Source organism: Phocoena phocoena, chromosome 15, assembly GCF_963924675.1.
Source record: "Phocoena phocoena chromosome 15, mPhoPho1.1, whole genome shotgun sequence".
NCBI lineage: Eukaryota > Metazoa > Chordata > Mammalia > Artiodactyla > Phocoenidae > Phocoena > Phocoena phocoena.
Window position 1 is genome coordinate 71765409 of NC_089233.1, and position 25889 is coordinate 71791297.

The following is a 25889-nucleotide window of genomic DNA, read 5'->3' on the forward strand; positions in this document are numbered from 1 at the left end:
GTGCTGGGGATGAGGGGATGGATGGGTGGTTGAATGGGTGCCTGGGTGGTTGGATGAATGGCTGGTGGCTGGATGGGTGACTGGGTGGTTGAATGAGTAAGCAGGAAGTTAAGGGGCTGGGTGGATAGGTGGGTAGAGAGATGGTCGTTCACGTTGATGTTATAACGGTTGGGTGAATGTAAGGTTTAAAAGTGAAGGTAGGGGTTGGGTGAATGGGTGGATGGGAGTCACTGAGTGTATGGATGGATGGATGGATGGATGATGGATGGATGTCTAGACAATAGATGAACAGGTGACATGAGATCCCGAAGCACCTCCAATGAACCCTCTATATAGAGTCCTCTATACAGAGTCATGGAGGAGCCCCTGATGGAGAAAGAACCCGAAACAGGGCCTCCTAGGTTGCCCTGGCTCAGGATTTCTTACCCAAGCGGGGCACAACTCATCTGCGCCCGCCCCCGGGGTCCTACCTGGAGGCGGCGATCTCGGCCTTCTGGCGTGCGATGGCAGCGGCGCGCTGGGCGCCCTCCACGCTGTGCTCCACCTTCTGGCGGACCTTGCTGCTCTTGAGCGGCAGCACGCGGCGCTTGGTGCCCTTGACCAGCACGTTGTGGCGGTACTTGCCCTCCTCGCGATGGCCGTCAGGCAGCGTGGTGCAGCCGTAGCCGTGGCGCAGGTTGTCCAGCCACTCGCCCTCGTAGCGGAGGCCGCTGGAGCGCTCGCTCACGCCGAAGCCCGAGCGCTTGTCGTTCTTCCACTCGCCCATGTAGGTCTCTGTGGTGGTGGCGTCGATGTCGGCCTCAAAGGGCGCGGCCTCGTCGGCGCCCTCGGCGCCCTCGCCCAGGCTGGCGGTGGACGCGGCGTCGCTGGCGCCCGAGCTGAGGTCGCTCTTGAGGAAACTGACGCGGCTGCGCTGGCTGCCCAGGGACGCGCGCGACTCGGCGCGGCGCATCTTCCCCAGCAGCGCGCCCCGCTGGAACAGGCCGCCGCCCTTGGCCGCCCGCGCCGCCGCCTCGGCGTTGGCCAGGAGGCTGAGCGCGAAGCCACCGCGCGGGATGGCGGGCGCGGGCAGCGTGGGGCCGTCGGTGGCCGGCGAGGCGGGCGAGTCCGGGGCCACCGTGCCGTTGCTGTGCTCGCTGCGCAGGGACGAGAGCGACGTGCGCAGCGGCGAGCGCACCACCACGGCCATCCCGTAGGGCACGCTCTGGCGCACGCCGTAGCCATGGCGCATGCCGTTGGTGAACTGGCCTTGGTACGTCCCTGCGGGCGAGGAGAGGGCGGTCAGTGGGGCGGCCGGACAGGGCCCCCGGGGGCGCCGGGGCGGGCCAGACCCTTGCGGGGCAGGGAGGGTGGAGTGACCAAAGCCTGTGAGGCTCCGAGTGTGTGAGGTTGCGTGAATGAGTGTGGGAGAACAAACGCGTGCAAGCCAGAAGTCTGCGTAGTGGTGTGAATATTTCCGTCGGTGGGAACGTGGCAGGGCCACGAGCGTGCAAGATGGAGTGAGGTGGTGTGATAACGAGTGTCGGTGTGTGAAGTTGTGCGGGAAGGCGGGGCCCCGGGAGTGCGTGCCAGGACACGAGCAGACAGGCCGGAAGGAGTTTGCATGACCGGTGTGAGTATTTCTGTTGGTGGGAATGCGCCAGGATCTTTTACTGTGCGAAATCGGGTGAGGTTGAGTGAGTCCGTCTTAAGTGTGAGGTTGTGTGAGCAGATGAGGCTCTGTGAGTGTGCACAGATTTGGAATCACACAGAGCAAATGAATGTGCCAGAGCACGAGTGGTACGACAGTGAGTTTGTGCGGTAGCGTGAATATTGCATTTGTGTGAGTGTGGAAGCTTGAGTGTGCAAGGCAGTGTGTGCACAGAGGGTGACCGAGATCACGTGAGCATGGGACGTATATAAGGTTATGAGAGCATCTGAGGTCTTAAGTATGCAGGAAAGGCAAAGTTGAGTGAGGGTGCAAGACTACTAGAGGATCAAAGAGTGCAAACTTGTGAGCAGGCAAGGCTCTGTCGGTATGTGAGGCTGAATGCGTGTGCATGGTTATCCTAGTGTGCAAGGTGACGTGAAAGTCCAAGGTCATGAATGGATAAGACGGTGAGTTTGCATAGCGGTGTGAATGTTGCAGCGCACAGGCGAGTGTGTATTTGTGCAAGGCCATGGGTAGAGGAGACTGTTAGGAATGTGCCTATTGGTGTCCTTTGCCTCTGTGAGCCCATGAGTGTATGATGCGGTGTGTACACACTGGAGTGAGTGCCCAGTGGAGGTGACATTATGGGTATGTGTGAGGTCTGAGTACACAAGGCCATCTGAGTGTTAAAGCACAAAGTAATCTGAGACACTCGAGGCTGAGTGAGTGTGTGAAGTTGTGCGCATTAATGAAACTGAGACCGTGTAAGACGACGGGTACGCAAGATGGCGTGTACAGGAAGCTGGTAACAAGAAGGCCTTGCATGTCCATGAGTGTGAATACCTGATCTCCTGGGAAATAGAATCTGTGCATGTGGCCACGACGTGAATAGAGAGGAAGCACAGAGTAATGGTTAGGAGCACAGACTGCGGAGCCAGGCTGCTGGGTCCGAACCCTACCTCTGCCCTTGCTAGCTGTGTAACCTTGGGCAAGTGATTTAACCTCTCTGAGGCTCAGCTTTCTCACCCGTCAAACAGGTAACAATTGACTCTTACATCATAGGGTTGTTGGAGGTTTAAATGAGCTAATATTGCTGAAGAACTAAGAAAGAAAAGATATGTGTTGTGTGATTTTACAAAGTTATGCTAGCGTGTGAGGTCACCTGAGTTGTGTGAACAAGCTGATACAAAGGTGACAAAATGTCCTCGTATTCCACCCCCATCCTAACAGGCTGTGCTCCCCGGGGCTCCGTCCAAAACCTCCTCCCCGTCCTCCCTGGGTGACTGCATCATCTGGTGTTTTTATAACTGCCATCTGTGTCCTGCAGATTCTCCTGAATATATCCCCAACTTCTTCCCCTCTGCAGCTCCACATGTTGCCTTGGAGATGGATGCCCCCAGATGTTACACAGCATCTCCAACTCAACACCTCCCTCACCCCCACACACAGCTGTTCTACCTTCTTGGTCTCTCCGCAGCAGCACCACTGAAAGCCATCTCTCTGCCTTCGTCTTTGTGCCTTTTGTATGTAGAACAGTGCCTGACACATCATGTTCACTGAAGGGAGGGGGGAAATTCAGAGCCGTTGTTTTAAACACAAGCTGATGTGCTGCCCTAGTTAACCAAAAGAACCAAATGGCTTAACAACAAAGACCCAGGATGGCTGGTAAGGGACTCTTAAGGTCAACCTGACAGGCATGTTCCCATTCGGACCTTTGCACTGGCTGTTCCCTCTGCCAGGAACTCTTTTCCTACCTATATCCTTCAAGTGTTTGCTCACTGAGGACTACCCGACCACCCTATTTAAAACTACAGTCTGCCTGTGTCCCCACAAGCACCAAGATATCCGTGATCTACTTTTTCTTTTTTTTCTATAGCATTTGTCACCTTCTGACATACCATATGACTTATTTATTTATGTTTATTGCTTTTCCTCCCCTGCTAGAATGGAAGCCTTGTGGGTGCAGGGATCTTTCCTGTTTTCTGTTCTGATGTATCCCCAGCATCTGGGACAGTGCCTGGCACATAGAGGTGCTCCAGAAATATTTGCTGATTGATTGGCTTGAACCTGTCCAGAGACGCCATCTCACTGTGTGACCTTGGGTGACTCTCTTCCTTTCTTACAGGCTCAACTGCCCCATCAGTCAATGACATGTTGGTGATGAGGCTCTAAGGTTTGGCCTCACTTTGAGATGCTGGGCTTCTAGGAATCGGGGCACTGTGACTCTGGAGGCAAAGGACAGTGAGTCCCCATGACTCCACGCGGCCCGGCCCCTCCCAGCACAGACTGCTCCAGCTCAGGGTCCCACGCCTACCCAGCCCCAGCCCTTTGTGTGTGAAGAGACCCCGTCAAGGATCACGTACAGTGCGGGGGGTTCACTTACACCTCCCAGCAATCCTGTGAGGTGGGTCTCATGCAGATGCTTATTTACAGAAGAGGAAGTTGGTGATCTGAGAAGTTACTAGACTTGACCAAGGAAGCAGGACCAAAACCCAAGTCTATCTCATGCTCTGAGCCCACAGTTCTCAATCCTGGATGCATGTGAGAAGCTAAAGATAAAATACAGATCCACGGGCCTTGCCACCTGAAATTCTGCTTTAATTTGTTGGGGAGGGTGTCTGGTGCTTCTGGCCCCTCAGTATGGCAGGCAGGAACAGCCAGGGGTGAGGGGACAGCAGGGCTCACCTCCCTCCAATGACCAGCCATGGAAAACCAACGATCAGAGAATATCAACTGTAACAGGGCCAAAGAGAAATGGAGAGAGACAGAGAGAGATGAGAACGTTGGGCATGACCTCGCAAAGGAAGATGCAAATATGCTCTCCATTTCTTAGGTGGATTGATGTTCAGAGAGGTTATGTGACTTGCCCAAAGTCACACAGTGAGGAAGAAGCAGAACTGGGATTTGAACTGAGGTCTGACTCAAGGGGGGAAGTGGGATTATGTGGCAAGTGTAGGGAATAAAGAAATGAGAGTGTGCTACAAAGGATGAAAATGTGAGGAGACAGATAGAAAACTATTATGCTCCATTTTCCAAGTTCATCCACATGGGGCCACATTGTGTGGGAAGCAGGGGGACAGAAAGAAACACAGAGAGAGACAAACTGGTTTCAAACACCATCTAAGCTGGGGAACCTTGACCAAGCTACTTCTTCTGATTCTCAATTTCCTTACCTGGAAAGTAGAAAAATAATACCTGTTTTCCGGCTTCTTTGGGAGACAACAAAAGATGGAAACAACCCAAATGTCCATTAACTGGAAAATGGATAAACAAACCGCGCTCAACCACACAATGGAATACTAGTCTGCGATAAAAAGTAGCATGTTACTGAAACACACACCAACATGGGTGGATCTCAAAAACGTGCCAAGGGAATGAAGCCGGAGACAAATCATATGATTCCAATGACATGAAAGCCTGGAAAAAACTAAACTATGGTGATAGAAAGCAGATCCGTGGTTACCAGAGGGGTAAGGGGGATCCACTGTGCAGGGGCACAAGGGAACTTTCTGAGTTGATGTAAATGTTCTGTATCTTGACTATGCTGGTGGTTACACAGGTGTAGACATTTGTCAAGACTGTACACCTCGGGGGGGTGGGGTGGGGGGGTGTGATGAATTGGGCAATTGGGATTGACATGTATATACTGATGTGTATAAAATGGATGACTAATAACCTGCTGTATAAAAAAATAAATAAAATAAAATTCCAAAAAAAAAAAAAGACTGTGCCCTTAAAATGTGTTTTATTGCATGGAAATTATCCCTCAATAAAGTTGATTTGATAAATGAATAATTTGTAAATAAATTTTTAAGGAAAAAAAAAAAACCCTACCCAGTACAGCGTCCTGCAAATATCCATCAGGAAATCCTGTCCACTCTACTTTCCAAGTGAATCTAGAATCTCGCCACGTCTCACCACCCCCATTGCTGCTAGATGGTAGTCTGAGCCACCATTATCTCCCTAACACACCTATCAGGGGGGATTCTGTTCAAATATAATAAGCCAGATCCCGACACTGCTCTGCTCCTTCTTACTCAGAAAAAAAGCTGAAGTCCTTAGTGACCCACAAGGCCCTACCTGATCTCATCCCCATCACTCCTCCATCCTTACCGCCTCCCATTCTCCCCTTTCCCTCACTTCACTCTAGCCACAGAGGCCTCCTTGCTATTCTTCCCGCACACTAGCCATGGTCCTGCCTCAGGGCCTTTGCATTTGCTGTTTGCTCTGCCTAGAATGTTCTTCCTCCAGATATCTGCATGGCTCACTCCCTCACCATCTTCAAGCCTTTACTCAAATGTCATCTCCCTGAAGACTCCCTCACCACCCTATTTAAAATTATAACCCCCACCCAAGGATTTTTCTTTTTATCTCCCTTCTTTGCCTTCTTTTTTCCTTCATAGCATATCTAATATTACATATATTTTGCTTTTTCTTTTGTTTATTAACCATCTCTCCTACTGGAATGTAAGTTCCACAAAGGCAGGGATTCCATTCTTTTTTGCTCACTGTTGTATCCTTAGTACCTAGAACAGTATCAAATAGGTACTCAATAAATATTTGCTGAATGAGTGAGTGAGTGAGTGAATAGCATGCACTTTCCAACTATTTTCTTTTCTTTCTGCTCTATCCATCTGAAAACAGGTCTGCGAAATGACCAGAGAGATATTTAATAGTTCCTATAAGGCTCACCGAAGATGACACAGCTAATAAATGCACAGAGTCAAAACTCACACCCATGTCTGGCTGTGCTCCTTCCAGAAGTCTCAGAAGAAAGAAGAAAAAATATATATAAATCAAAGGGGGAAGTGAGTGAGAAAAGAGCAGAGAAGATGGTAAGCCAGAGGAAGGAAAGAAGACATCTAATCTCGAGAATGGACAAGTTTGTGAAATTAAATCAGCCAGTCTACCTTTGGCTTAAATTTGGCAGGAGATGGGCTGACGTGGCCACTTTAAGCCCAGGAAAAACTGAGATTGCAACAGGAGAAGAGCTCTTGGCCTCCAGTTGGGGAGGAAATGGCCAGGCTATATTAGGAAACTTACGAGCAAGTGGTAAGAGGCACAAACACCCAGGGGAGGCTGGGAGTGATGGGGCCCTGGGAAGGGGGAAGAGCCAAGTGCTGGAGCCATCCCCTGCCTGACTCTCTAAGGCAGGACAGTTCTCTCTGGGGACAGGAAGAATGCATCCAAAGAGGGAGAGGAGGACCCACCCACAGCCATCTGGCTGAGAGGAGCCTCTATGTAAGGAAGCGCTTCCTAATACCCTTGGGGATGATCCCCTCACTGGGACTTGTAGACATTACAGGGCTTCCCACTGCCCGCAGGGTAAGGACCAAGATTCTCAGCAGCCTACAAAGCCCGGAGTGGGCTGCCCCTGCCCACCTTTCCTGACTCTTTTTGAACAGCTCTCCAGTCACACTCGCCTTCCTACCTCAGGGCCTTTGCACATGCTTCCCTTCTTTTTGTTGGTGTGCTCTTCTCTCTCCTCCCCTGGTCAGCTTCTAGTGATATTTCAAGATTCAGCTTAAACCTGACTACATCCAGGATGATTTCCTGAGCCCTTCCCCCTGAGTACCACCACATGATATCAGTACTTCTGGGCATTGTGTGTAGTAGCAGCTAACTGATTACTATGATCATTTATTCACCTTAAGCCTTCCCTACCAAACTGTGGCTTCCAAGAGGGAAGGCATCATATCTAGCTTACTTGCTGTGATCTCAGCAACTAGCACAGTTCCCAGGCCTGAGGAAGCCGTGAGTTAACATCTGATGAATCTGGGAGGATTTTCTCCTGAATGACACCCTGCTGTTCTTTCAAGGGCAGGAACTGCATTTTTCTTTCCCCTCATGACTCAGCGCATGGTAAGTGCTCAGTAGGGACTGGCAGTGGCTACCGAGAATACTCACATCTAACTCTGGGAGTTATTGGGCTATTTGTAAAAGGCTGGTGAAGTCTGTAACCATGGTAAATGTAGTCCTAATATACAGACCAGGCTCCTAAGTTTAATAAAACCTGAATATCGCCTTCTCCCTGCAATTCCCCTTCAGGCTTAGTATAGAATAACCTGGGTTTTAACCTTAACTCTGACACTGGATAGTTCTAAAACATGCATAAGTTATTGAAACCCGGTAAGCCTCAGCTGTCCTATAACATGGAGGTAATGATACCTACTTTATATGGTTTTTCATTCATTCCTTTGAATCAGCAAGTATTTGCAGTGCACCCTGCATTCACTGGGCTGGGTGCTGGGGATGCAGTGTGAATAAATAGACGTGGTCCCTGCCTTCAAGGGGCTTGGAGTCTAGTGCCAGCAATAGACTGGATTTAATCAATCATCAGAAATAAACGTTAAGCAGCCCCAGCAGTGTGGTCCAGAGAGATGACGATCCAGATCTTGGTTGGCAGTGGAGTGGAGAGGGTTGGTTGACCAAAGATTAAGTGAACTCTATGTGAGGCAGCTAGCACACAGCAAGTGCTCAATAAAGGCTAGCTTTTTGGCAGGTCAGAGTCTTTGCTCAGAAAAGCTGGCAAAGGATTAACTGGGATTAACTGGGAAGATGAAGAGGAGCCAGGGAGGACAGAGAGAACTCAGAGGGAGAGAATGAGACCAGCTCTGGTTTTCTGCCTAGGTGTGTGTGCTGGTAAGAGACCGGGCTGGTGGCCTGGAATGCCCGGCTTTCGCTGGTTTGGGAATACCCCTGAGTCGGGCCTCAGAACTTCTGTCCTTGAGAAGAACATTTGGGGGTCCGCTCATCAGTGAGACCTGCCTCCACACCCTCTAAACACACAGGATGGAGGAGTTTCTGGAAGCCACATCTATAGTTTAAGATCCACTCCCCAGGGCCAGAGATTATGACTTAGTTGATGTGGATACTGGAAAGCATCTCAGATGATTCTAATATGAATTCTGTAAAAGTTTTCCACTGACCTACAGTTAGCCACCATGCTCTGTTCTTCTGTTGTAAAACCTGCTAACTGATGCCCTTAGCACCCTGATGTGCCTGGCCAGCAGCCTATGCCCTAGCAAATCCACGCCTCTGTTCCCACATGTGGAACTGTGTGTTTATTTAAGACTGTTCCTAAACCTGTTTACCTCCATTGTACTCATTATTGAAATTTTGTTATTTATTAATATTTGTTCTCTAAACCAATGGACTATGAGTGTACAGAAGAAGAGTCTTCTCCAAACACAAGCTGAATGTTTTTGGATGTTCACAGGGAGACAGTTCCTTAAAAATCGCTCCCAAATTTGGCATGAATGGGATAACTATAAAAGGTTGGAACAAAATTATAGAAATCTAGACGTTTTCTACACTCGGACTACGTTGCAGTGTCTTTAATTTCTTGCTCCATTTTAAAGAAACCAACAGAAACTGGAAATTATAGATGATACGTTACAGGAATGGAAGACAGTGGGAAACTCCACTGCCATCATAAAAAAGGCTTTGCCGGGAATTCCCTGGCGGTCCAGTGGTCAGGAGTCTGTGCTTTCACTGCCTAGGGCCCGGGTTCGATCCCTGGTCGGGGAACTAAGATCCCGCAAGCCACGAAGCACATTCTCTCTCTCCCCCCGCAAAAAAGCTTTGCCATCAAAAGATTAGTGAATGAAAAAGACTGAATATCTATACACTATACGTAAATGTGATATAAATGAAAATAAATGTCATAAGATATATAAATCATTTTAAAAATCTTTCTAACATTCAGTTAACCAGCTTGCATTTGGTATTGATGACATCAGATAAGAGGGCTTCTGTGGTTTTAAACGTCAGTGTGAATACATTTGCTTTGACAAAGAGAAAGCAAGGGAAGGAAGACACCGAAAGGGTAATCAAAACTAAGTCTAGGAAAATAAGCAAGTAACCACACGCCAGCACCCTGACGTGCGACTTTCCCATAGGGTCTGAATCCAAGTTTTGGATGAGTTTAGTTAGGGCAAAACTGCACTTTTCATTCCTTCTCAGGAAAAGGATGCCTGTGGCCTGAGTCACTGGGGCCTCTATCCACTACCTGGTCTGCAGGAATCTTCCCAACGTGGTAGGTACGGCTCATCCAGTTCTGACCATAAGAGGCCAAACTGGAGGTGTATGGCCTGTGGAAAATTTTCCTGGCTGTATAACTTAATAATCCATTAAGGCAGGATCTCCAAAAACTGTGTTTCGCAAAACTGGTGTTAATGTATTTTATCAAGGAAAAAAAGAAAACCAATTCTGAAGTCAAGACAGTTTGAGGAGGTTAAATGAAATGAGAGTTTTCCTGCCTGTGGGAGTTTGTCAGAACTCCTAAAGTGCTCCTGGGGACCATGAGTCTCCGTGAGGAGATGCTAGTTAATCAGAGGACCCTTCTTGCAGAACACCTGTCAGGATTAGTATTCCATGGAACCCACTTTGGGAAATGACCATAAGGCGCACATCAGTTTAACCCCTGGTGGGGTCAGGGGAGCAGGTATTATTGTACAGCTATTGTTGGTTGTTGCTTACCCAACAACAATTGTCTAATCTCTTTGCTAATACAGCCTTAATTTTTGTCCCAGGGTCCAGTATTCCTCCCATGTGACTCAGAGTAAGGTCTCCAATCCAGGGGTAAATCTTGATTGCTCTAAGCCAGGCATTCGGGAATTCCCTGGTGGTCCAGTGGTTAGGACTCGGTGCTTTCACTGCCAGGGCCCAGGTTCAGTCCCTGGTAGGGGAACTAAGATCCTGCAAGCTGCAAGGCACAGCCAAAAAAAAAAAAAAGGCCAGGCATTCAAGTCTATCCACCTTGCTAGTGATTGGATTAGACATGAGCATATGAACATGTGATGAACTCTGGCATTGAGACCTGAGGTAAGTCAGCAAAAGGTGTGGGGCAAGGGAGACAAGAAAGAGTTCTTAGTTCTTCTGAAGAGGTACTTGTGGAGAAACATACCCTCTTTTTCTGCTGGATGTTGTCGCATGTGGACATGACTCCTGGAGCTGTGGCAGCCATATTGGGACCATGAGGGGAACTAGCTGAGAACAAAACTGACACTCTGTGGATGGCAGAGCAAAAAGGTAGCAGGAACCTGGGTCTTGCTGATGCTGTTGTGCCTCCAAATTAACCAGTCCTGAGACTTGCCTACCTCTGGATTCTTGTTTATGTGTGATTAGAAATATCCTTATTAAACAAGGTCTGTGCTCTCTAATACGGTAGCCATTAGATGCGTGTGGTTATTGAGCACTGAATTTAAAAGTTTTAGTACAGGGACTTCCCTGGTAGCGCAGTGGTTAAGAATCCGCCTCCCAATGCAGGCAACACAGGTTTGAGCCCTAGTCTGGGAAGATCCCACAAGCCTCAGAGCAACTAAGCCCACGTGCCACAACTACTGAGCCTGCGCTCTAGAGCCCGCGCACCTCAACAAAGAGTAGCCCCTGCTCGCCGCAACTAGGAAAGCCAGTGCACAGCAACGAAGACCCAGTGCAGCCAATGAATAAATAAATAAATGAATAAAAATAAAAAGATTTAGTACAACAAAGAATGTAAAATATCTCACTAATAATTACATATTGATTACATGTGGAGATTATAATATTTGGGGTAATGGGTTAAATAAAAGATGTGATTAAAATTCATTTCACCTTTTTAAATGTGGCTACTGGAAAATTTTAAATTATGTTTGGAGCCCATGTCATATTTTTGTTGGAAAGGGCTAGTTTAGGTCATCTGGAGTTAGGGTTTTCTGTTACTTGCAGACAGAAAAAAATATCCAAACAGATACAAGTATTAGCATTCTGATTTGACAGTGGGAAAAACTGACACTAAAAATGTAAATAGGGCTTCCCTGGTGGCGCAGTGGTTGAGAGTCTGCCCGCCGATGCAGGGGACGCGGGTTCGTGCCCCGGTCCAGGAAGACCCACATGCCACGGAGCGGCTGGGCCCGTGAGCCATGGCCGCTGGGCCTGAACGCCCGGAGCCTGTGCTCCGCAGCAGGAGAGGCCACAGCAGTGAGAAGCCCGCATACCGCAAAAAAAAAAAAAAAAAAAAAAAATGTAAATAACTTGCTTATGATCACACCAGTGTAGCAGTTGTTGGTGATCACAGCCAAGCATCCTGGCCAGTGCTTTCTCCTCTGTACCTCTAAGAACCTCAGAATACCCCTTACAAGTGAAAGATTCAGAAACCCTCACCCAAACCTCAGCTCAGAAGAAAGCATGACTGTTTTAGAAACCCAAGGGGAGACAGAGAAGAGACTTGTGGGTCAGACCATGGATTCTGCCTCCAAATACAGAATGACTACTGAGAACACCATCCCCTCTGGCCGGTGACACCTGCCTATTTCTAGGAAACTGAGGTCCAACTGTCAGTGTCCCTAGGGGACTGAACAGAGATGGAGAGAAAGGAATCAGGAGTAGCTCCTCTCCAGGGGTCCCCACTGCCCATGGAAGTCCTTACCTGACAGTTCAGTGTCTTCATGACCTGGTCCCAGCTCACCTTCTCAGTTTTCCTCCCCAAATCCCCCAAAGCCTACTTTCAAAGCCACCACCTTCAGAAACCTACCCAGGCCACCTTCCTTCCTCCAAACTCTCATTACTTCTTCCCACCTATGGCCGCTATCTTGTCTATATATTGTCTATTTTGTCCAACAGCCATCTCTGATCCTTCTCCAAGTCCTCTCACGTAGTCTTAGAAGTTAGTTCAAGATCTTTGGGCAGGACCACGGAAGCATCAACAATAGATTTCAGACAGGGTTTAAGATAGAGCATGGCAGGTAGGGGAGTGAGTGCCAGAAGAGTCCAAGGGTCACGGCTCTTGTCCAGGCACCCTAAATCAGATGAGGTAAACCAGGAATGCACATTGTGGTGAACACACATGCCCATGCCATGGACAGCCACATAGATGCTCTTGACTATAGGGGACCCATACCACCTTGATGAAGACCATGGATCCTGTGTCCCAGAGAGAGCAAGTCAAACCTGAGACATCTTTGGGAGCAGCAAAGAATAATGGAAATTGCTTGGGTTTTGGAAACAGACCTGACTCTGAATATCTCTTTAATCTCTCCCCACTTCCCTTTATCTCCACTCCGTCCATCTAGTGCAGGGCTGTGCCAATATTCCCTGGTTAACTACAGTAGCGTCTGCCCTGGTCTTTGCCTCCCCAGATACCCACTTCAATCCAGCTTCGCTGGCACCAGAGTCATCTCCTTTGTAAGATGCAGATGTGATCAGGTTATCCCCACGTAAAACTTTGTGACGGCTTCCCAGTACCTTGAGGGAGGATTGTCCCCTGGGAAACATATTCTGAGACTGAGATTGCATGTGGGTGATTTTGGGGGGAGGGCTCTCAGGGCAAACAGCCGTAAGGAAGGAAGCAGGCTTCAATAAGTGGAAGAAGTTGAACAGTTGCAGCTAAAGCCTCACTGGATCGCATGGGGATCTCTGGAGCTGGTATGGCCCTTCAGAGTTGTCCAAAATCAAAGCAAGGAGGCTGGGTCTTTGTACTCCTGTATCAACTAGTCCTTAACTGTGGGTTACCCCCAGAGGGGGGCACCTCCTTTTGACAGAGGGCAATGGCCAGCTATGAGCCATCAGCAGCCCAAACTTCCGGCAGCTGGGGAAAAGAGGACCCTGCTCCTGCGGCATGTCTGAGGGTGTCCCACAGCATCTGCTGTAAGGATGAAATTCAAACTCTTCGTTGTGACCCACGAAGCCCTCTTGGCTTGGGCCCTGCCAACCCTCCAGCCTCATGTATCCCACTCTCTCTCCCAGTCTCTGTGCTCCCACCTTTTCTTTTTTATTTATTTGTTTATTTTTTCAGTACACGGGCCTCTCACTGTTGTGGCCTCTCCCGTTGCGGAGCACAGGCTCCGGACGTGCAGGCTCAGCGGCCACGGTTCACGGGCCCAGCCGCTCCGCGGCATGTGGGATCTTCCCGGACTGGGGCACGAACCCACGTCCCCTGCATCGGCAGGCGGGCTCTCAACCACTGCGCCACCAGGGAAGCCCCCACCTTTTCTTGAACACAGCATGCTCCGTTCCCACCTCCAAGCCTTTGCACTCAGTATTCCTTTTGTCCGGCACCATGTGGTCCTCCCATCACCCATCCTTAAGATCTCAGCCTCAAGGCTAAGATCACTTCCTCAAGGAAGCCTTCTCTGATTACCCGGCCAGACTAGGCTCACCCATTATCAGCTCATAAACCCTCTACTTGCCCTTCAAATTATTTATCCCATGTTGTAATTAAATAACTGTCCAATGCTGGTCTCTGCTGTTAGAATGCACACTCTTGAGGGCAGGGACCCAATGCCTTGCTCACCACAGCATCTCCAGCCCTCAATGTGATGCCCAGAGAAGGCATCCAGCAGCTACTGTCAAATGAGTACATGAGTACCTGGCCCTGGACAAGTTCTTTTTGAGTCTATCTCTGCTCAGCAAAGGAAGCAAAGCAATTTTCCTTGCAGGGTTGCTGTGAGTGTCCTGTGAGTTATCTAGCAGAGACCTCAGACTCTCGATAAATGTTGGCTCCCTTCACTTCTTGGGAAAGGATTGCAGGGTGACCAGTCATCCCCGTTTGCCTGAGATTGAGGGGTTTCCCGAGAAACTTTAATACTTTCAGTACTAAAACCAGGACAGTTCCCAGGCAAACCAGGAGGGTTGGAAACTGGGAGGGTTGGTTGCCCTAAATTTGGGTGGGAAGGAGAGAAGTGCATTTCGTATTAGCACATTGTTCCTGGTATGCTGGTAAAACAGCTCTTTGGAAAAACAAACAACCCTGATTCATCGCGTCGGCCAATTTCCATCATCTAAATATTCCCACCCTGGCCAGTGAAGCTACCAGCGGTCGAACAGCCAGCTTGCAAAATTCCTGAAAACTTAACAATGGGCCGTCATGCACCAGTAGGAGCTGATGCCAGCGCCCCGTAGCTAATACAGACTGTCGCGTTCCTGATATCCACACATGCACAACAGGGTCATAGACAACCTCAACTCGGGGGTAAGTGAGAATATTTCAATCCCAAGAAAGGCACAGCTGGAATGGACCTTGAAGACCATCTAGTCCAAGGCAACAAGTCATCTGTCACATGGGCTACCACTTCCCCATCCTGTGTCCACAACAGACATTGTTAATCGATCATGATGCTGAATCCTAATAAGGCGGAGCAGTCTCCCCTCACCACCTCTCCGGGCAGCCACAGTCGAGTAGCTGATGTTGCATGTGCGAGAAATCGACTTACCTCCAGGAGTAAGTGTGGTTCAGCCCCTCATTATACAGGGGAGGAAGCTTAGGCACAGAGTGGTACAGGGACCTACCCAAAGCCACACAGCCAGGCAGTAGCTCAGCTGGGACTAAAGAACAGATCGCCTGCCTTCCTTGCCCTTTCAATCCTGCTTTACCTTGAAGAGCTGAATACCCCAGAGTGGGGCAGAATGAAGGGAACTCCTTTGGGATCTGAGCCTAGATTCCGGGGGACTCTCCTTAGAGCCCCCAAACTCTCTTTGTACCCTGAAGGCTTCTTAGCATGTCAGCGTATAAACGTTTACGTGTTGCGGGGAGAGCACTTCTGAAAAACTTACAAAGTTGCACGTGCCCGTTGCATAAAATTCAAACAACAGAGGAGTATTTAAAATAAAAAAACTCTTGTATTGTCTCCCCAGAGGTAATCACTGTTAACAATTTCAGTCCTTCCAGGACCTTTTCTACTTATTTACAAGCCTGTATATATCACAAGTGAACTAAAAGATTAGCTGCTCCCCACCCTAACACCTTCCCCCCGCAATAAATATTTGCCCAGTGGCTCTTGTTTGCTTAAAATGTCTTAGATTCCTTTCCATATGAGTATAGGTGGGTCTGTCTCTGTCCTTCCCCCCTTCCCCCAGCTGCGTCGTGCAGTATACAGGAATCTTAGTTCCCCGACCAGGGCTCGAACCCACGCCCCCTGCAGTGGAAGCTCAGAGTCCTAACCACTGGACCACCAGGGAAGTCCCTGTCTCTGTCTTGTTTTTTTTTTTTCTCCCTCTCTCTTTTTAAACTTTTTTTTTTTTAATTGAGGTGTAGTTCTGCCTCGGTCTTTTTAATGGTTTTCGTACTTCCTGGCATGGTCTTATGAATTAATTGAACAGTCCCTTTGGGTGGGCATATAGATGCTCTTCCGTTTTTCCTGTAACAATCCCAAGGCCTTGCTCTCTGGCTCGCCTGCGAGGTGGTCCCGAAGTCCCCTCCTGTGGCCCCCCAATGCTACCTCCCATCAAACTCCACTGTCTCTGGTTTCGCAGGATCACCAACAGGGGATTAATCAGGTGACACTGAGCGGATGCTGACAACCCTGGGGCCTCCGGGGAAGCATCTTTGCCAGGCCCTGGGTCAGCTCAACAACGCTGAGGGCCTTGGAAGCCAGAAATAATTGAGTGTGGGGGAGGAAAGGGATCAAGGGGAGACGGCCTGGGCTCAGACCCCCCACTGGTTTCTCAGGGATCCGTGTCTGTGTGCACGCCCGCCCACAACCCTCACCTCACGCCCACGTGCCGTGTTTAACGGGCTTTGCTGACTCTCAGTGTACAGCACCGAGCTCCTGACCTTCCCTCTTCAAACCCTCACCCTATCTTAGCTCAGGGCAACGCCATCCTTTGTGGCTCAGGCCAAAGCCTTGGAAGCTTCCTTGACTCTTCTTTCTCTCACTCCCCCTATGCAATCTATCAGCCCAATCTTTCGGCTCCAGGTTCAAAACAGACCCAGAGCTCAACCACTTCTCCCCACCTCTGCTGATCCAGGTTGAAGGTCCAAACCATCGTCATGTCTCATTGCAATAGACACACTAATTGATCTCCCTGCTTCCACCCTTTCTGCACCACATCCTTGCCCCCAAACCGCCTCTGAACACAGTAGCCAAAGGAAGCCCTCTAAACAAAGTCAGAGCCTGTCACTTTTATAGCCCACATTTTTCTCAGGGTAAAAGCCAGATTCTTACAATGGCCTACCAGGCCTTGCGTGAACTACCCTGTACCACACCTTCCCGGCAGGAATATTATATAGGGGATGCTGTGTCCTTCTCTGCACATCCCAACAAAGGCCCCTATTGTCTGGTTGTCCTGTCATCAATGATGTGAAATTTGATCACTTTGTTAAGACGGTATTCACAAAGGATTCAAATTTAATTAAAAATAAAAGTAAGAAAAACATTGTGCGTGCCACACAGAGCATTTCCTGCAGGTTGCGGCCCACCCTCAGGCCTCAGGGTGTGGCCCCCATTCTACACGGTTCACATGCTTGAATACCTCCAGGCACAAGGTGCTCACTACTCGCCTAGGGGGAGAGGCTTCTGGAGTTCCCACTGCCCCTGATCGCCCTCTCGATTCTGCCAGGCGGGTCCGGGTCAGTCGACTCCCAGTTATGCAGTAGTTAAGTAGAGGCCTTGGTCTTGACCAGACCCAAAGCCCACCTACTCTGTGGCTCTGGCTTGGGAAAGGAAAGAAGAGAACAGGAGCGGCCCTCTGGGCTATGGCAGGAAGCAAGCCTGTCTCCCTCACCCCACACCCCGCCCTCAACCAGGGCCCTTAGAAAATGAGACTGGACATTCCTCACAAAGGTGTGGCAGCCAGGGCTGGTCCAAGCAACAGCTGCTGGGGACATGAAATTAGCAGGCCCTGGAAGCAAGCCAGCTCGATGAATGCCAAGGGCCTGGCCTTGGACAGGGGTACGTCTGGGGAGATTTGGCCAACTGGACACATGCATCCCAGAAAACAAGGCTGCAGAGAGGACTAGTGACATCCACTTCCCTGTCTCACTGAGGGTCCACTCTGCTCCCCTGGAGTCCCGGATAAATGCCAAGAAGCTGCTGTGACAGCAGCCCAGATGACTCTTATGCTGACCCCCTGGCTGTGAACTGGGACATGAGATTTCCAAGATGAGGTTAAATTATGCTGATTCTACATTCGAAATGGAATCATGCCTGTCTTGGGTTCCATCTACACTGGCAGGACCCAAGGCAGAACTAAGCAAAGTCTTGGCTTACTTAAGTGCTCCAAAATCAAAAGCTACGTTTTGTACTGAAATATTCTTCCCCAAACGGAGGCAGGTGTGGTTCAGGCCATCCTGAATTAGTTCGCCCTTTGGACTGTAAAAGAAACACAGGGAAGAGAATATATGTTTCAGCATTTCCTCCGTGCCAGGCATCCTGCCAAGTCCTTTTTATGTATTATCTCATTTCATTGTTTCAATCACATTTTGAGGGAGATTTTGACATCCCTAATGGAAAAAAGGAAATGGAAGGTGAAAGAGCTCACATGATACGCTTATGTTTGTAGACTTAAGAAGTGGCCCCACTGGGATTTGGACCCAGATCTGGCTACTCTAAGCCCCAAGTGTTTAAGTAACACAGGCTTCCTTTAGTCCCATCAGATTCTCTTAGGACTTCTACACTTGAGTTTTAAAAGCAATCAAGAAATTCTAAATTAAAAGACGTTCTTTTTAAATCTGAAAAACAACCCCCACCCCCCAAAAAATCACACCAAAACTAAGAAATTAATTTAGCAAGGTGAAAGGATTGAAAAAGCAGTGAACAATTGGAACAATGAAATTTAAAATGCCATTTATAATATCATAAAAAAGTAAAATACTTGTTAATTTTATCAAAAAAAAGTGCAAGACATTGAAAACTTTGCCGAACAAAATTAAAGAAGACCTAAATAAATAGGGATATATACCATGTCCATGATTGGAAGGCTCACTGCTGTTCAGATGGCCATTCTCTCCAAATTGATGTGTAGATCAAATGCATTTTTTCTGTAATTATTTTACTCATAATCACACAATAAATGAATGTAATGAATGCATCAGTATGAACAATGCAGCAAATTTTTAGAAAACTAACTAGGATCCAAGAAAATGGAAAAAAAGAATTTAAAAAGCAACAAGACAGTTTCCATAGACCTATATGGATGGGTCTCTTAAATTCTCTAGTGAAGAGATAATACCGTCACCTCTTTACAAACTGCCTTTGGTTCTTATGTTTATCTTAATTGTGAAGTTGTGTTGAATATACTTCAGCATAATCCATCAAATGCATTTTTAATCAAATTTCCATCAGGCTTTTTTAGTAGAAATTGACAACCTGGTTTTATCATCTATATAGAAATGGAAATGATCTAGAATAACTGAAACGGTCTTGAACAAGGAGAGCGAAGTTGGAGGATTTACTCTGATTTAAAAACTTGTTTTAAAGCTCCACTAACCAAGGCAGTGTGATATTGGCACAAAGATAGACACATAGATCAATAGAAACGATATTCCTTTGCAGAGCAAATATGTAAAGAAATATGGAGGTTAAGTTGCTTCAAGGAACCCATATCACAGGCCCAGATAATGTGACATCAGGTATTATTCGGCCTGTAGCCTGGCAAGTTCATTTAGCTCCCATGTTCAGAGTCAATTGGGCTAAAATGAGCTTAAGTCATCAGCTTTGGGAAGGATAAAGAAATCTGTATCCAGAGCATAGAAGGTTGTGTTTTTGACCCAGGTCTCATACTTAAACATTAAAATATCATTTTTTCAGTATGTAATAATAATAAAGAGCACTAACCACATGCCTAACACTGTTCTAAGTATTTTAAGTATATCAGGGCATCATTTAATTCTCTCAACAAGAGAGAACAATAATTCTATCAATAATAGCTCATAAAAGAGAAAAGAGCAAGTACAGCATATAGGAAGAGAAATACTGTTTCATGATGATTTGCTTCAGTTTTATGTTTTTGTGTGTGTGTGTATAGAATTACAATGGGAAATACATATCTTAAGGTGGGTTGTAGTCGTAAAAATTTGAAAGCCACTAGTGTAGTAGATGAGAGAGTAGTTAAGAAGTCTCAGTAATAAATTGGGAGACTGGGATTGACCTGTACACACTACTGTATATGAAACAGACAACTAATAAGAACCTGCTGTAAAGCGCAGGGAACTCTACTCTGCATTACAGATTATGTATAGTCTGTAACGGACTATATGGGAAAGGAGTCTTTAAAAACAGGGTGGATCTATGTATGTGTATAACTGATTCACTTTGCTGTACACCTAAAACTAACACAACATTATGAATCAACTATACCCCAATAAATATTTTTTAAAAAGACCCACTACTGGGCATATACCCAGAGAAAACCATAATTCAAAAAGACACATGCACCCCAATGTTCACTGCAGCACTGTTTACACAATAGCCAGGTCGTGGAAGCAACCTAAATGCCCATCGACAGACGAATGGATAAAGAAGATGTGGTACATATATACAATGGAATATTACTCAGCCATAAAAAGGAACGAAATTGGGTCATTTGTAGAGACGTGGATGGACCTAGAGTCTGTCATACAGAGTGAAGTAAGTCAGAAAGAGAAAACCAAACATCATATATTAATGCATATATGTAGAATCTAGAAAAATGGTACAGATGAACCGGTTTGCAGGGCCGAAATAGAGACACAGATGTAGAGAACACACACGTGGACACCAAGGGGGGAAAGCCGGGGTGGCAGGGTGGGGTGGTGGTGGGATGAACTGGGAGATTGGGATTGACATGTATACACTAATATGTATAAAATAGATAGCTAGTAAAAATATATATATATATATATATATATATATATAATTATGTTAAGGAAAAATAAAAAATAAACCTCACTAATATAATGAACATATGATTCTTAGCGCAGAGCCTGAGAGATAAAGACTAGTAAAAGCTCCGTAAATGGTAGAGACAGTTATTACTATTGTCACAGAGCCTGATAAAAGCTAGTAAACACTCAACAAATGGTCAAGACCATTGTTACTACTGTCACGACCAGCTTCATGGGCATTTAACCGGTGTAGTCACACAGGACCCTGCTCAGAAAGGTCCTGAACTTGGCTTAATGCTCTCTTGTCACCATCTTGAAATTCTTACTGATTTTGAAGAAGGGGCCCACATTTTCATTTTGCACTGTGTCCCCCAAATTATGTAGCCAGTCCTGATTATTTTGTATAGCTGTCTGTCATTTATTAAAATACTGATTCATAATATGTATAAAATATTTAATTATCACTTACAACGATCAAATTCCATCTCTGCCTCTTATCAGCTAGAGGACCACGAGAGAATACTTACTATCTGTCTCAGTTTCCTCTTCTATAAAAGAGGGGTAACAATAGTACTTCTCCGTAAGGTTACTGTGAAAGTTTAAATAACACAACACATGCCATGCCACGTACCACGATCGGCACCTGGCACATCGTTCCTACTCCAAAAATGTTAACTATTATTATTATTAACTTCATGAAAAAAAGGCAACCTTGGGCTTGGTTTTTTCCTACTGCACATTTTGGGGAGGGGATTATTGAACTAGACCCATGGTTCTGGAATTTATCTGAGCACCAGATTACTTGGAGAATCTGATGGCTCTTTGAGGAAATACCTCCCAGAAAAACACAGATAGTCCACGCACACAGGCACACATGTTGCCTGCAGTTTCAGGCCATTTATGGGCCTCTGAGGCCAAGGCTCAGGCCCAGGCCAAGATCTGAGGAAAGCAAAGATCACTAGTGGCCCTTCTAGTCCTGGAGTCTGTGGGTCTCTGGGGAGGAAACCGCCAGGCAGTACCTTACTACTTAAGGACCGGGTGTTGCAGGCTTTGGGCTTTTAAGTCAGCAGCTATTTTTAGCTTTGCTATATATGGCCAGGGGAGGAATGTGGGGCTATAGGCAGGGGAGGGGGTGCCAGGAGGCTTAGGGCAGAGTTTGGGAGGTTGGAGCTCCTTTGCCTTGACCACCTTACCCTTCCCAGCAAAGAATTGGAGCTTAACTTCCAGCCAAAGCAACAAGCATGGGGAAGAGAGAAGGTCTGTGGATTTAGGAGTGGCAGGGGCTTCCATGAAGATGCCAGGTCAAGTCACTTTAGAACAGTGATATTCATACTCTTTTGACCGTGACCTGCAGTAAAAAATATATATGTTTGAATCATGACACACTCATAAACACATTTTTTTGCCCATGATGAATAATTTATTAATCTACCATGAAATCATGAAAATAATAATGTGCGAATTTTCTATATTGTTGAATTTAATTTAAAGGGTCATCTTTTATTCCTGATTAAGTACTTTGTGTGGAGATATTAGTAGACGGTAGTCATCAATGTAGAAACACAGACGTTTTAATACACACACAATATATATACATATATCCATATATGTATATATATACATATATCTCCAACTGAACAAACATTTCAGGAAACAATACTTTATCTCATTCTCTATGAAACACTTTGGTATTTTCTATTCTGTTCTGTTCTATTCTTTCATTTTTTAAAATGCAGGTCATGACCCAATAAATTGATTTTGCCAATGAGTCAACGTCTCCAGTTTGGGTTTGGAGCAGGCAGACACCTGTAACATTGGACTGCAAGGTAAGGTAGGGAGTGGAGGAAAGGGGACATATCGCTTAGCTCAGTACTTCTCAAAACTGGGGATAAGATGAAGGTTTCAGCTTGATATCCGCTGGATGGCAAGCTTTGGACCTCAGAGTCTTTGTACACTGCTCTCTCCACCTGGAGCACACGTCCTCCACCCTTGTCACCTGGTTCACTCTGGTACTTCAGAGCTCCACTTGCCACTTATTCCAGGAAGCCTCCCTGATTGCCTCAGTCTGGTTAGCTGCCTGCTTCTTGCTCCCTTAGTCCCTGGCACATCCCTGCTTGGCACCCAACACAATTTTTTCTTAGATTCTCTGGAAGGCAGGAACCTTTCCCATCCCGTTCATTTCTACACTCTCCTCACCACCCGCCCACCACCCACCCAGTGTAGCGTAGCACTGGCTTCCTAATAATCACTCAGTAAATATTTATTGAATGAATTGATGATAGTTAATAGTAATAATGGCAACTACACATTTATCGCATGAGAAATCTTAGGAGAGATCAGTATAAATCCATTTTAGGGATGAGGAAACTAAAGCTCCAAGAGATCAAATAATATGATGGGGGAGGGGAATAATCCAGCGTTGCCTGACTCCCAATGGTACCTAATCACAGGATCTTATTTGTCCACATTCCCCTCAACACTGTCCAGGATGGGGCAAAGGGCAGGTCCTTAACAACCCCTGGGAGAACTGATGACAGGTTGATTAAAGAGATTTTCCGAAGCAGTGGCCACATCTAATTTTGGAGGGTTGCACTCGTAGGAGAGGATCTATGAGGTTTCCAGGCCCCCTGGATGTGGGGCTGTCCCTTTCGGGAGGAGAGTCTGGGCTTCTGACAAACCAGGGAGGCAGGCCTTCCGATGACACACCTTTCTAGGCTCCTGGACACACTTAGGCTAAAACCCAAGGCCCTGCAAGTGTGTGTGACCTGGCCCATGCCTGCCACTCCAGCGGCAGCCCCATCAGCCCGGCCTGTTCGGCTCAGTCACGCGGATCCCGCCGCTCCGGTGTTCTTGCTGTCCTCACCCATGCCGAGCCCAGTCCTGCCTCAGAGCCTTTGCAGTCGCCATTCCCTCTGCCTGGGATCTTCCCTCCCTCTCTAGTCCTCTCCACCCTACTTCTCAGGAACTCCCCATCCAAAAACATCACTCTCTCCCTTCTCTGCTATTTTTTTCATATCATTAGTAACTTCTGAAAATTGCATATATGTTTGTTTTCTGGTTTATTTCTGTCTTCTTCACCGGACAGGGAAGTCCCTGAGGACTATGCTTGCTTACTGCCTTGGCCCCTAGGACTCACTGTGGGGGGGTGCCTGACACATAGTTGGTGATCCATGAATGAACGAATGGGTTTCCCCCGTTTTAGACATCTTGGGACATCGGCCTCTAGTTTCCCAGAAATGTGTGTCCCTGAGACTCACATCCAGGCCCCCAACACACACAAACCGTGGTTTGGGGAGGGGAAAGAAGGAACTTTCAGCACGTGCGTCCTTGCACCACTTTGCATGGATAACTGATGTCCAGCAAGCATGCAAAGGTTATCTCCATTTGGTAATCGGAGAATCTGAAGCTTGCTCTCTACTTGTCCCCAGTGTGTAGTGTAGTGTCCGGCATAAGCATCTGGTGAACCTAATTGCACCGAATTGCAGAGATTCCGCAAACTGCTCAAGGTCACCAAATTAGGAAACGTGGAGCCAGATTTTGTTCAGTTCCAGCCAGGGTTGCGTGGCCGCCATAGTGCCATAGAAACTCCAGGGACACAACCTGTTAACATCCAGATGCATTCGAGGGTGGGCCCTCAGACATTCACCAGTTGGTAGCCCAGTCAGGAGCCCATCCTGCACCTGAGGCCATTCTCTATCTGCTTCTCAAACATAATTTTCCCATCAAGGTTCAGTTCAGATGTCACCTCCTCGAAAGCATCCCCCTGATCTCCTCAAATCTAACTTCTCTTTCCTGCCACAGCACTCTGTGAATACTTGTGTATAATTGTTTGTCCACAAGCCTATCTTTGAACCCATGGGATGTATCTTGTTCCTCTTTATATCGAACCCTTTTTACAGTGCCTGGTGGATAGGTGGTACTACAGGAATATGCACTGAATGAAAGGATGCTTGGATGGATGGGTGGATGGACAAATGGGTGGATGGATGGATGACTGGAAGAACAGATAAATGGATGGATGGATGGATAACTGGGTGGATGGATGGATGAATGGATATGTGGATGGATGAATGGGTGGATGGATGGATGGATAGACAGATGAATGGTTGGAAGAACAGATACATGGGTGGATGGATGGATGAGTGGGTGGACAGATGGATGAATGGGTATGTGTAGGATGGGTGAGCGGGTGGGGGGATGGATGGATGAATGAATGAATGAATACTTCATGATCTATTGATTGAAAATAATTTTCATGGCACAGTTGACATTAGACACCAATTCTTCTGGAGCATATTCCACATCTGATGGTACACCTAGCATGCAACAGTAGCAGCAGTGTCTTACTGAAGGTGTATTTCTATGGCAGGCCTTGCATTAGAAGCACTTCTGCCAATCCTCTCAATAGCTCCGTTATTGACCCCACTTAACTAACAAGGAAATGGATGCAGACAGAGGCGGAGCCGCTTGCCCGAAGCCACACAGCAGATAACATCCTGGCACCTCTGATCTGGTGCTGTACTGCCCCTGGATCTTCCCACCCACCACCCGTCTTCCTCACCCTGCCTGGCCCCTCCCCCAGGTCCGCAGGCCCCAGGCTGGGCTCACCTCCATCTGCATAGGTCTCCGTGCCGTAGCCGTCCTGCAGGCCATTGTTCCAAGTGCCCTCATACTTGGCACCGCTGCTGCTGCTCTGCCGGGTTCCGTAGCGTCCCTTGAAGCCGTGCGTCCACTCACCCTTGTACAGCCAGCGTCCCTTGGTCTCTATGCCCAGCCCATGCCGTTTGCCCTGGCTCCAGTATCCCTCGAAGGTGTTTCCGCTGGGCCAGGTATACACACCCGCCACTTCAAAGCCAAAGTTCCAGGAGCCCGAGTATTCGCCCTGGCCCTTGGGGCCCGTGCACAGTCCGTGCCCGTGGGCCTTTCCCCCCTCCCAGCCCCCGCAGTACGCCCCGCCATCATCAAAGTCAAAGCGGCCCCCGCTCATCTCATCGTAGCCCCTGACCACCTCACCGTCCTCCAGCTTCGGGGGAGAGGGCAATGGGGGGGTGGTGCCAACGACTCTCTCCAAGCAGCTCAGGGCCGCCCCCCCCCACCGGACTCACTGCGCCCCTGGAGGGGGTAAGCAAGATGCCACCCGAGGCTGAAGGAACCCAGGAGCCAAGTCAGCACTGGGTCGGCTGGTCAGTGCCATGCCTGGGAGGCCCCCACTCACTCAGCCAGAGGAAGGCTGCCAGCTGGGAAGGAAGTGGGAAGGAGAGGTTCAAAGTGTCCACGGAGTGTCCCAAACCTGGCTTCCATGCAGTCAAAGGAAAAACGGTGTGATCCCTTTAAGAAGTGCAGTGAAAGGGATAGGGTGGAGGGGTCCCCAGTCTGTTTTCAAAGAGGAGAAATTCCCCCTCGGTGACAACCCCCAGCCCGAGGCTGAATTCCTGCAGCCGGATGGCCCCCTTCTCCTCCACCCCCGGTGGGTGTGCAGGGCTGTGATTCCCCAACCCCTGCCCCGCCCCTCTCCAATCCTGCCCTCCTCCTGGGATGGAAAGGTCAGTGTTGCCCTAACAAGGCCATTGGAGCTCAGAAGCTGCTCCCAAAATAACCCCCTGGCCGGCCCAGCCTCCTTCAAAGTGGGAGGGGTATTTCAAACTGGGCTAGCGCTTCAGACTCAGGGAGTGGTTGGAGGGATGAGCACGGGAAGCT

At 47.9% G+C, this 25889-nt stretch overlaps 1 protein-coding gene across 1 annotated transcript in view; it reads right to left on the reverse strand.

Moving 5' to 3' along the window:
* The window catches only part of JPH2 (junctophilin 2), a 61528-nt gene extending 36349 nt beyond the window's left edge, over window positions 1-25179 (reverse strand). The window contains exons 1-2 of the mRNA XM_065892743.1: window positions 24801-25179; window positions 471-1260 (exon numbers count right to left, since the gene is read on the reverse strand). Coding sequence (XP_065748815.1) covers window positions 471-1260; window positions 24801-25179 — 1169 coding nt within the window. The remainder of the gene's footprint in view (window positions 1-470; window positions 1261-24800) is intronic.
* Between the last annotated feature and the right edge of the window lie 710 nt (window positions 25180-25889).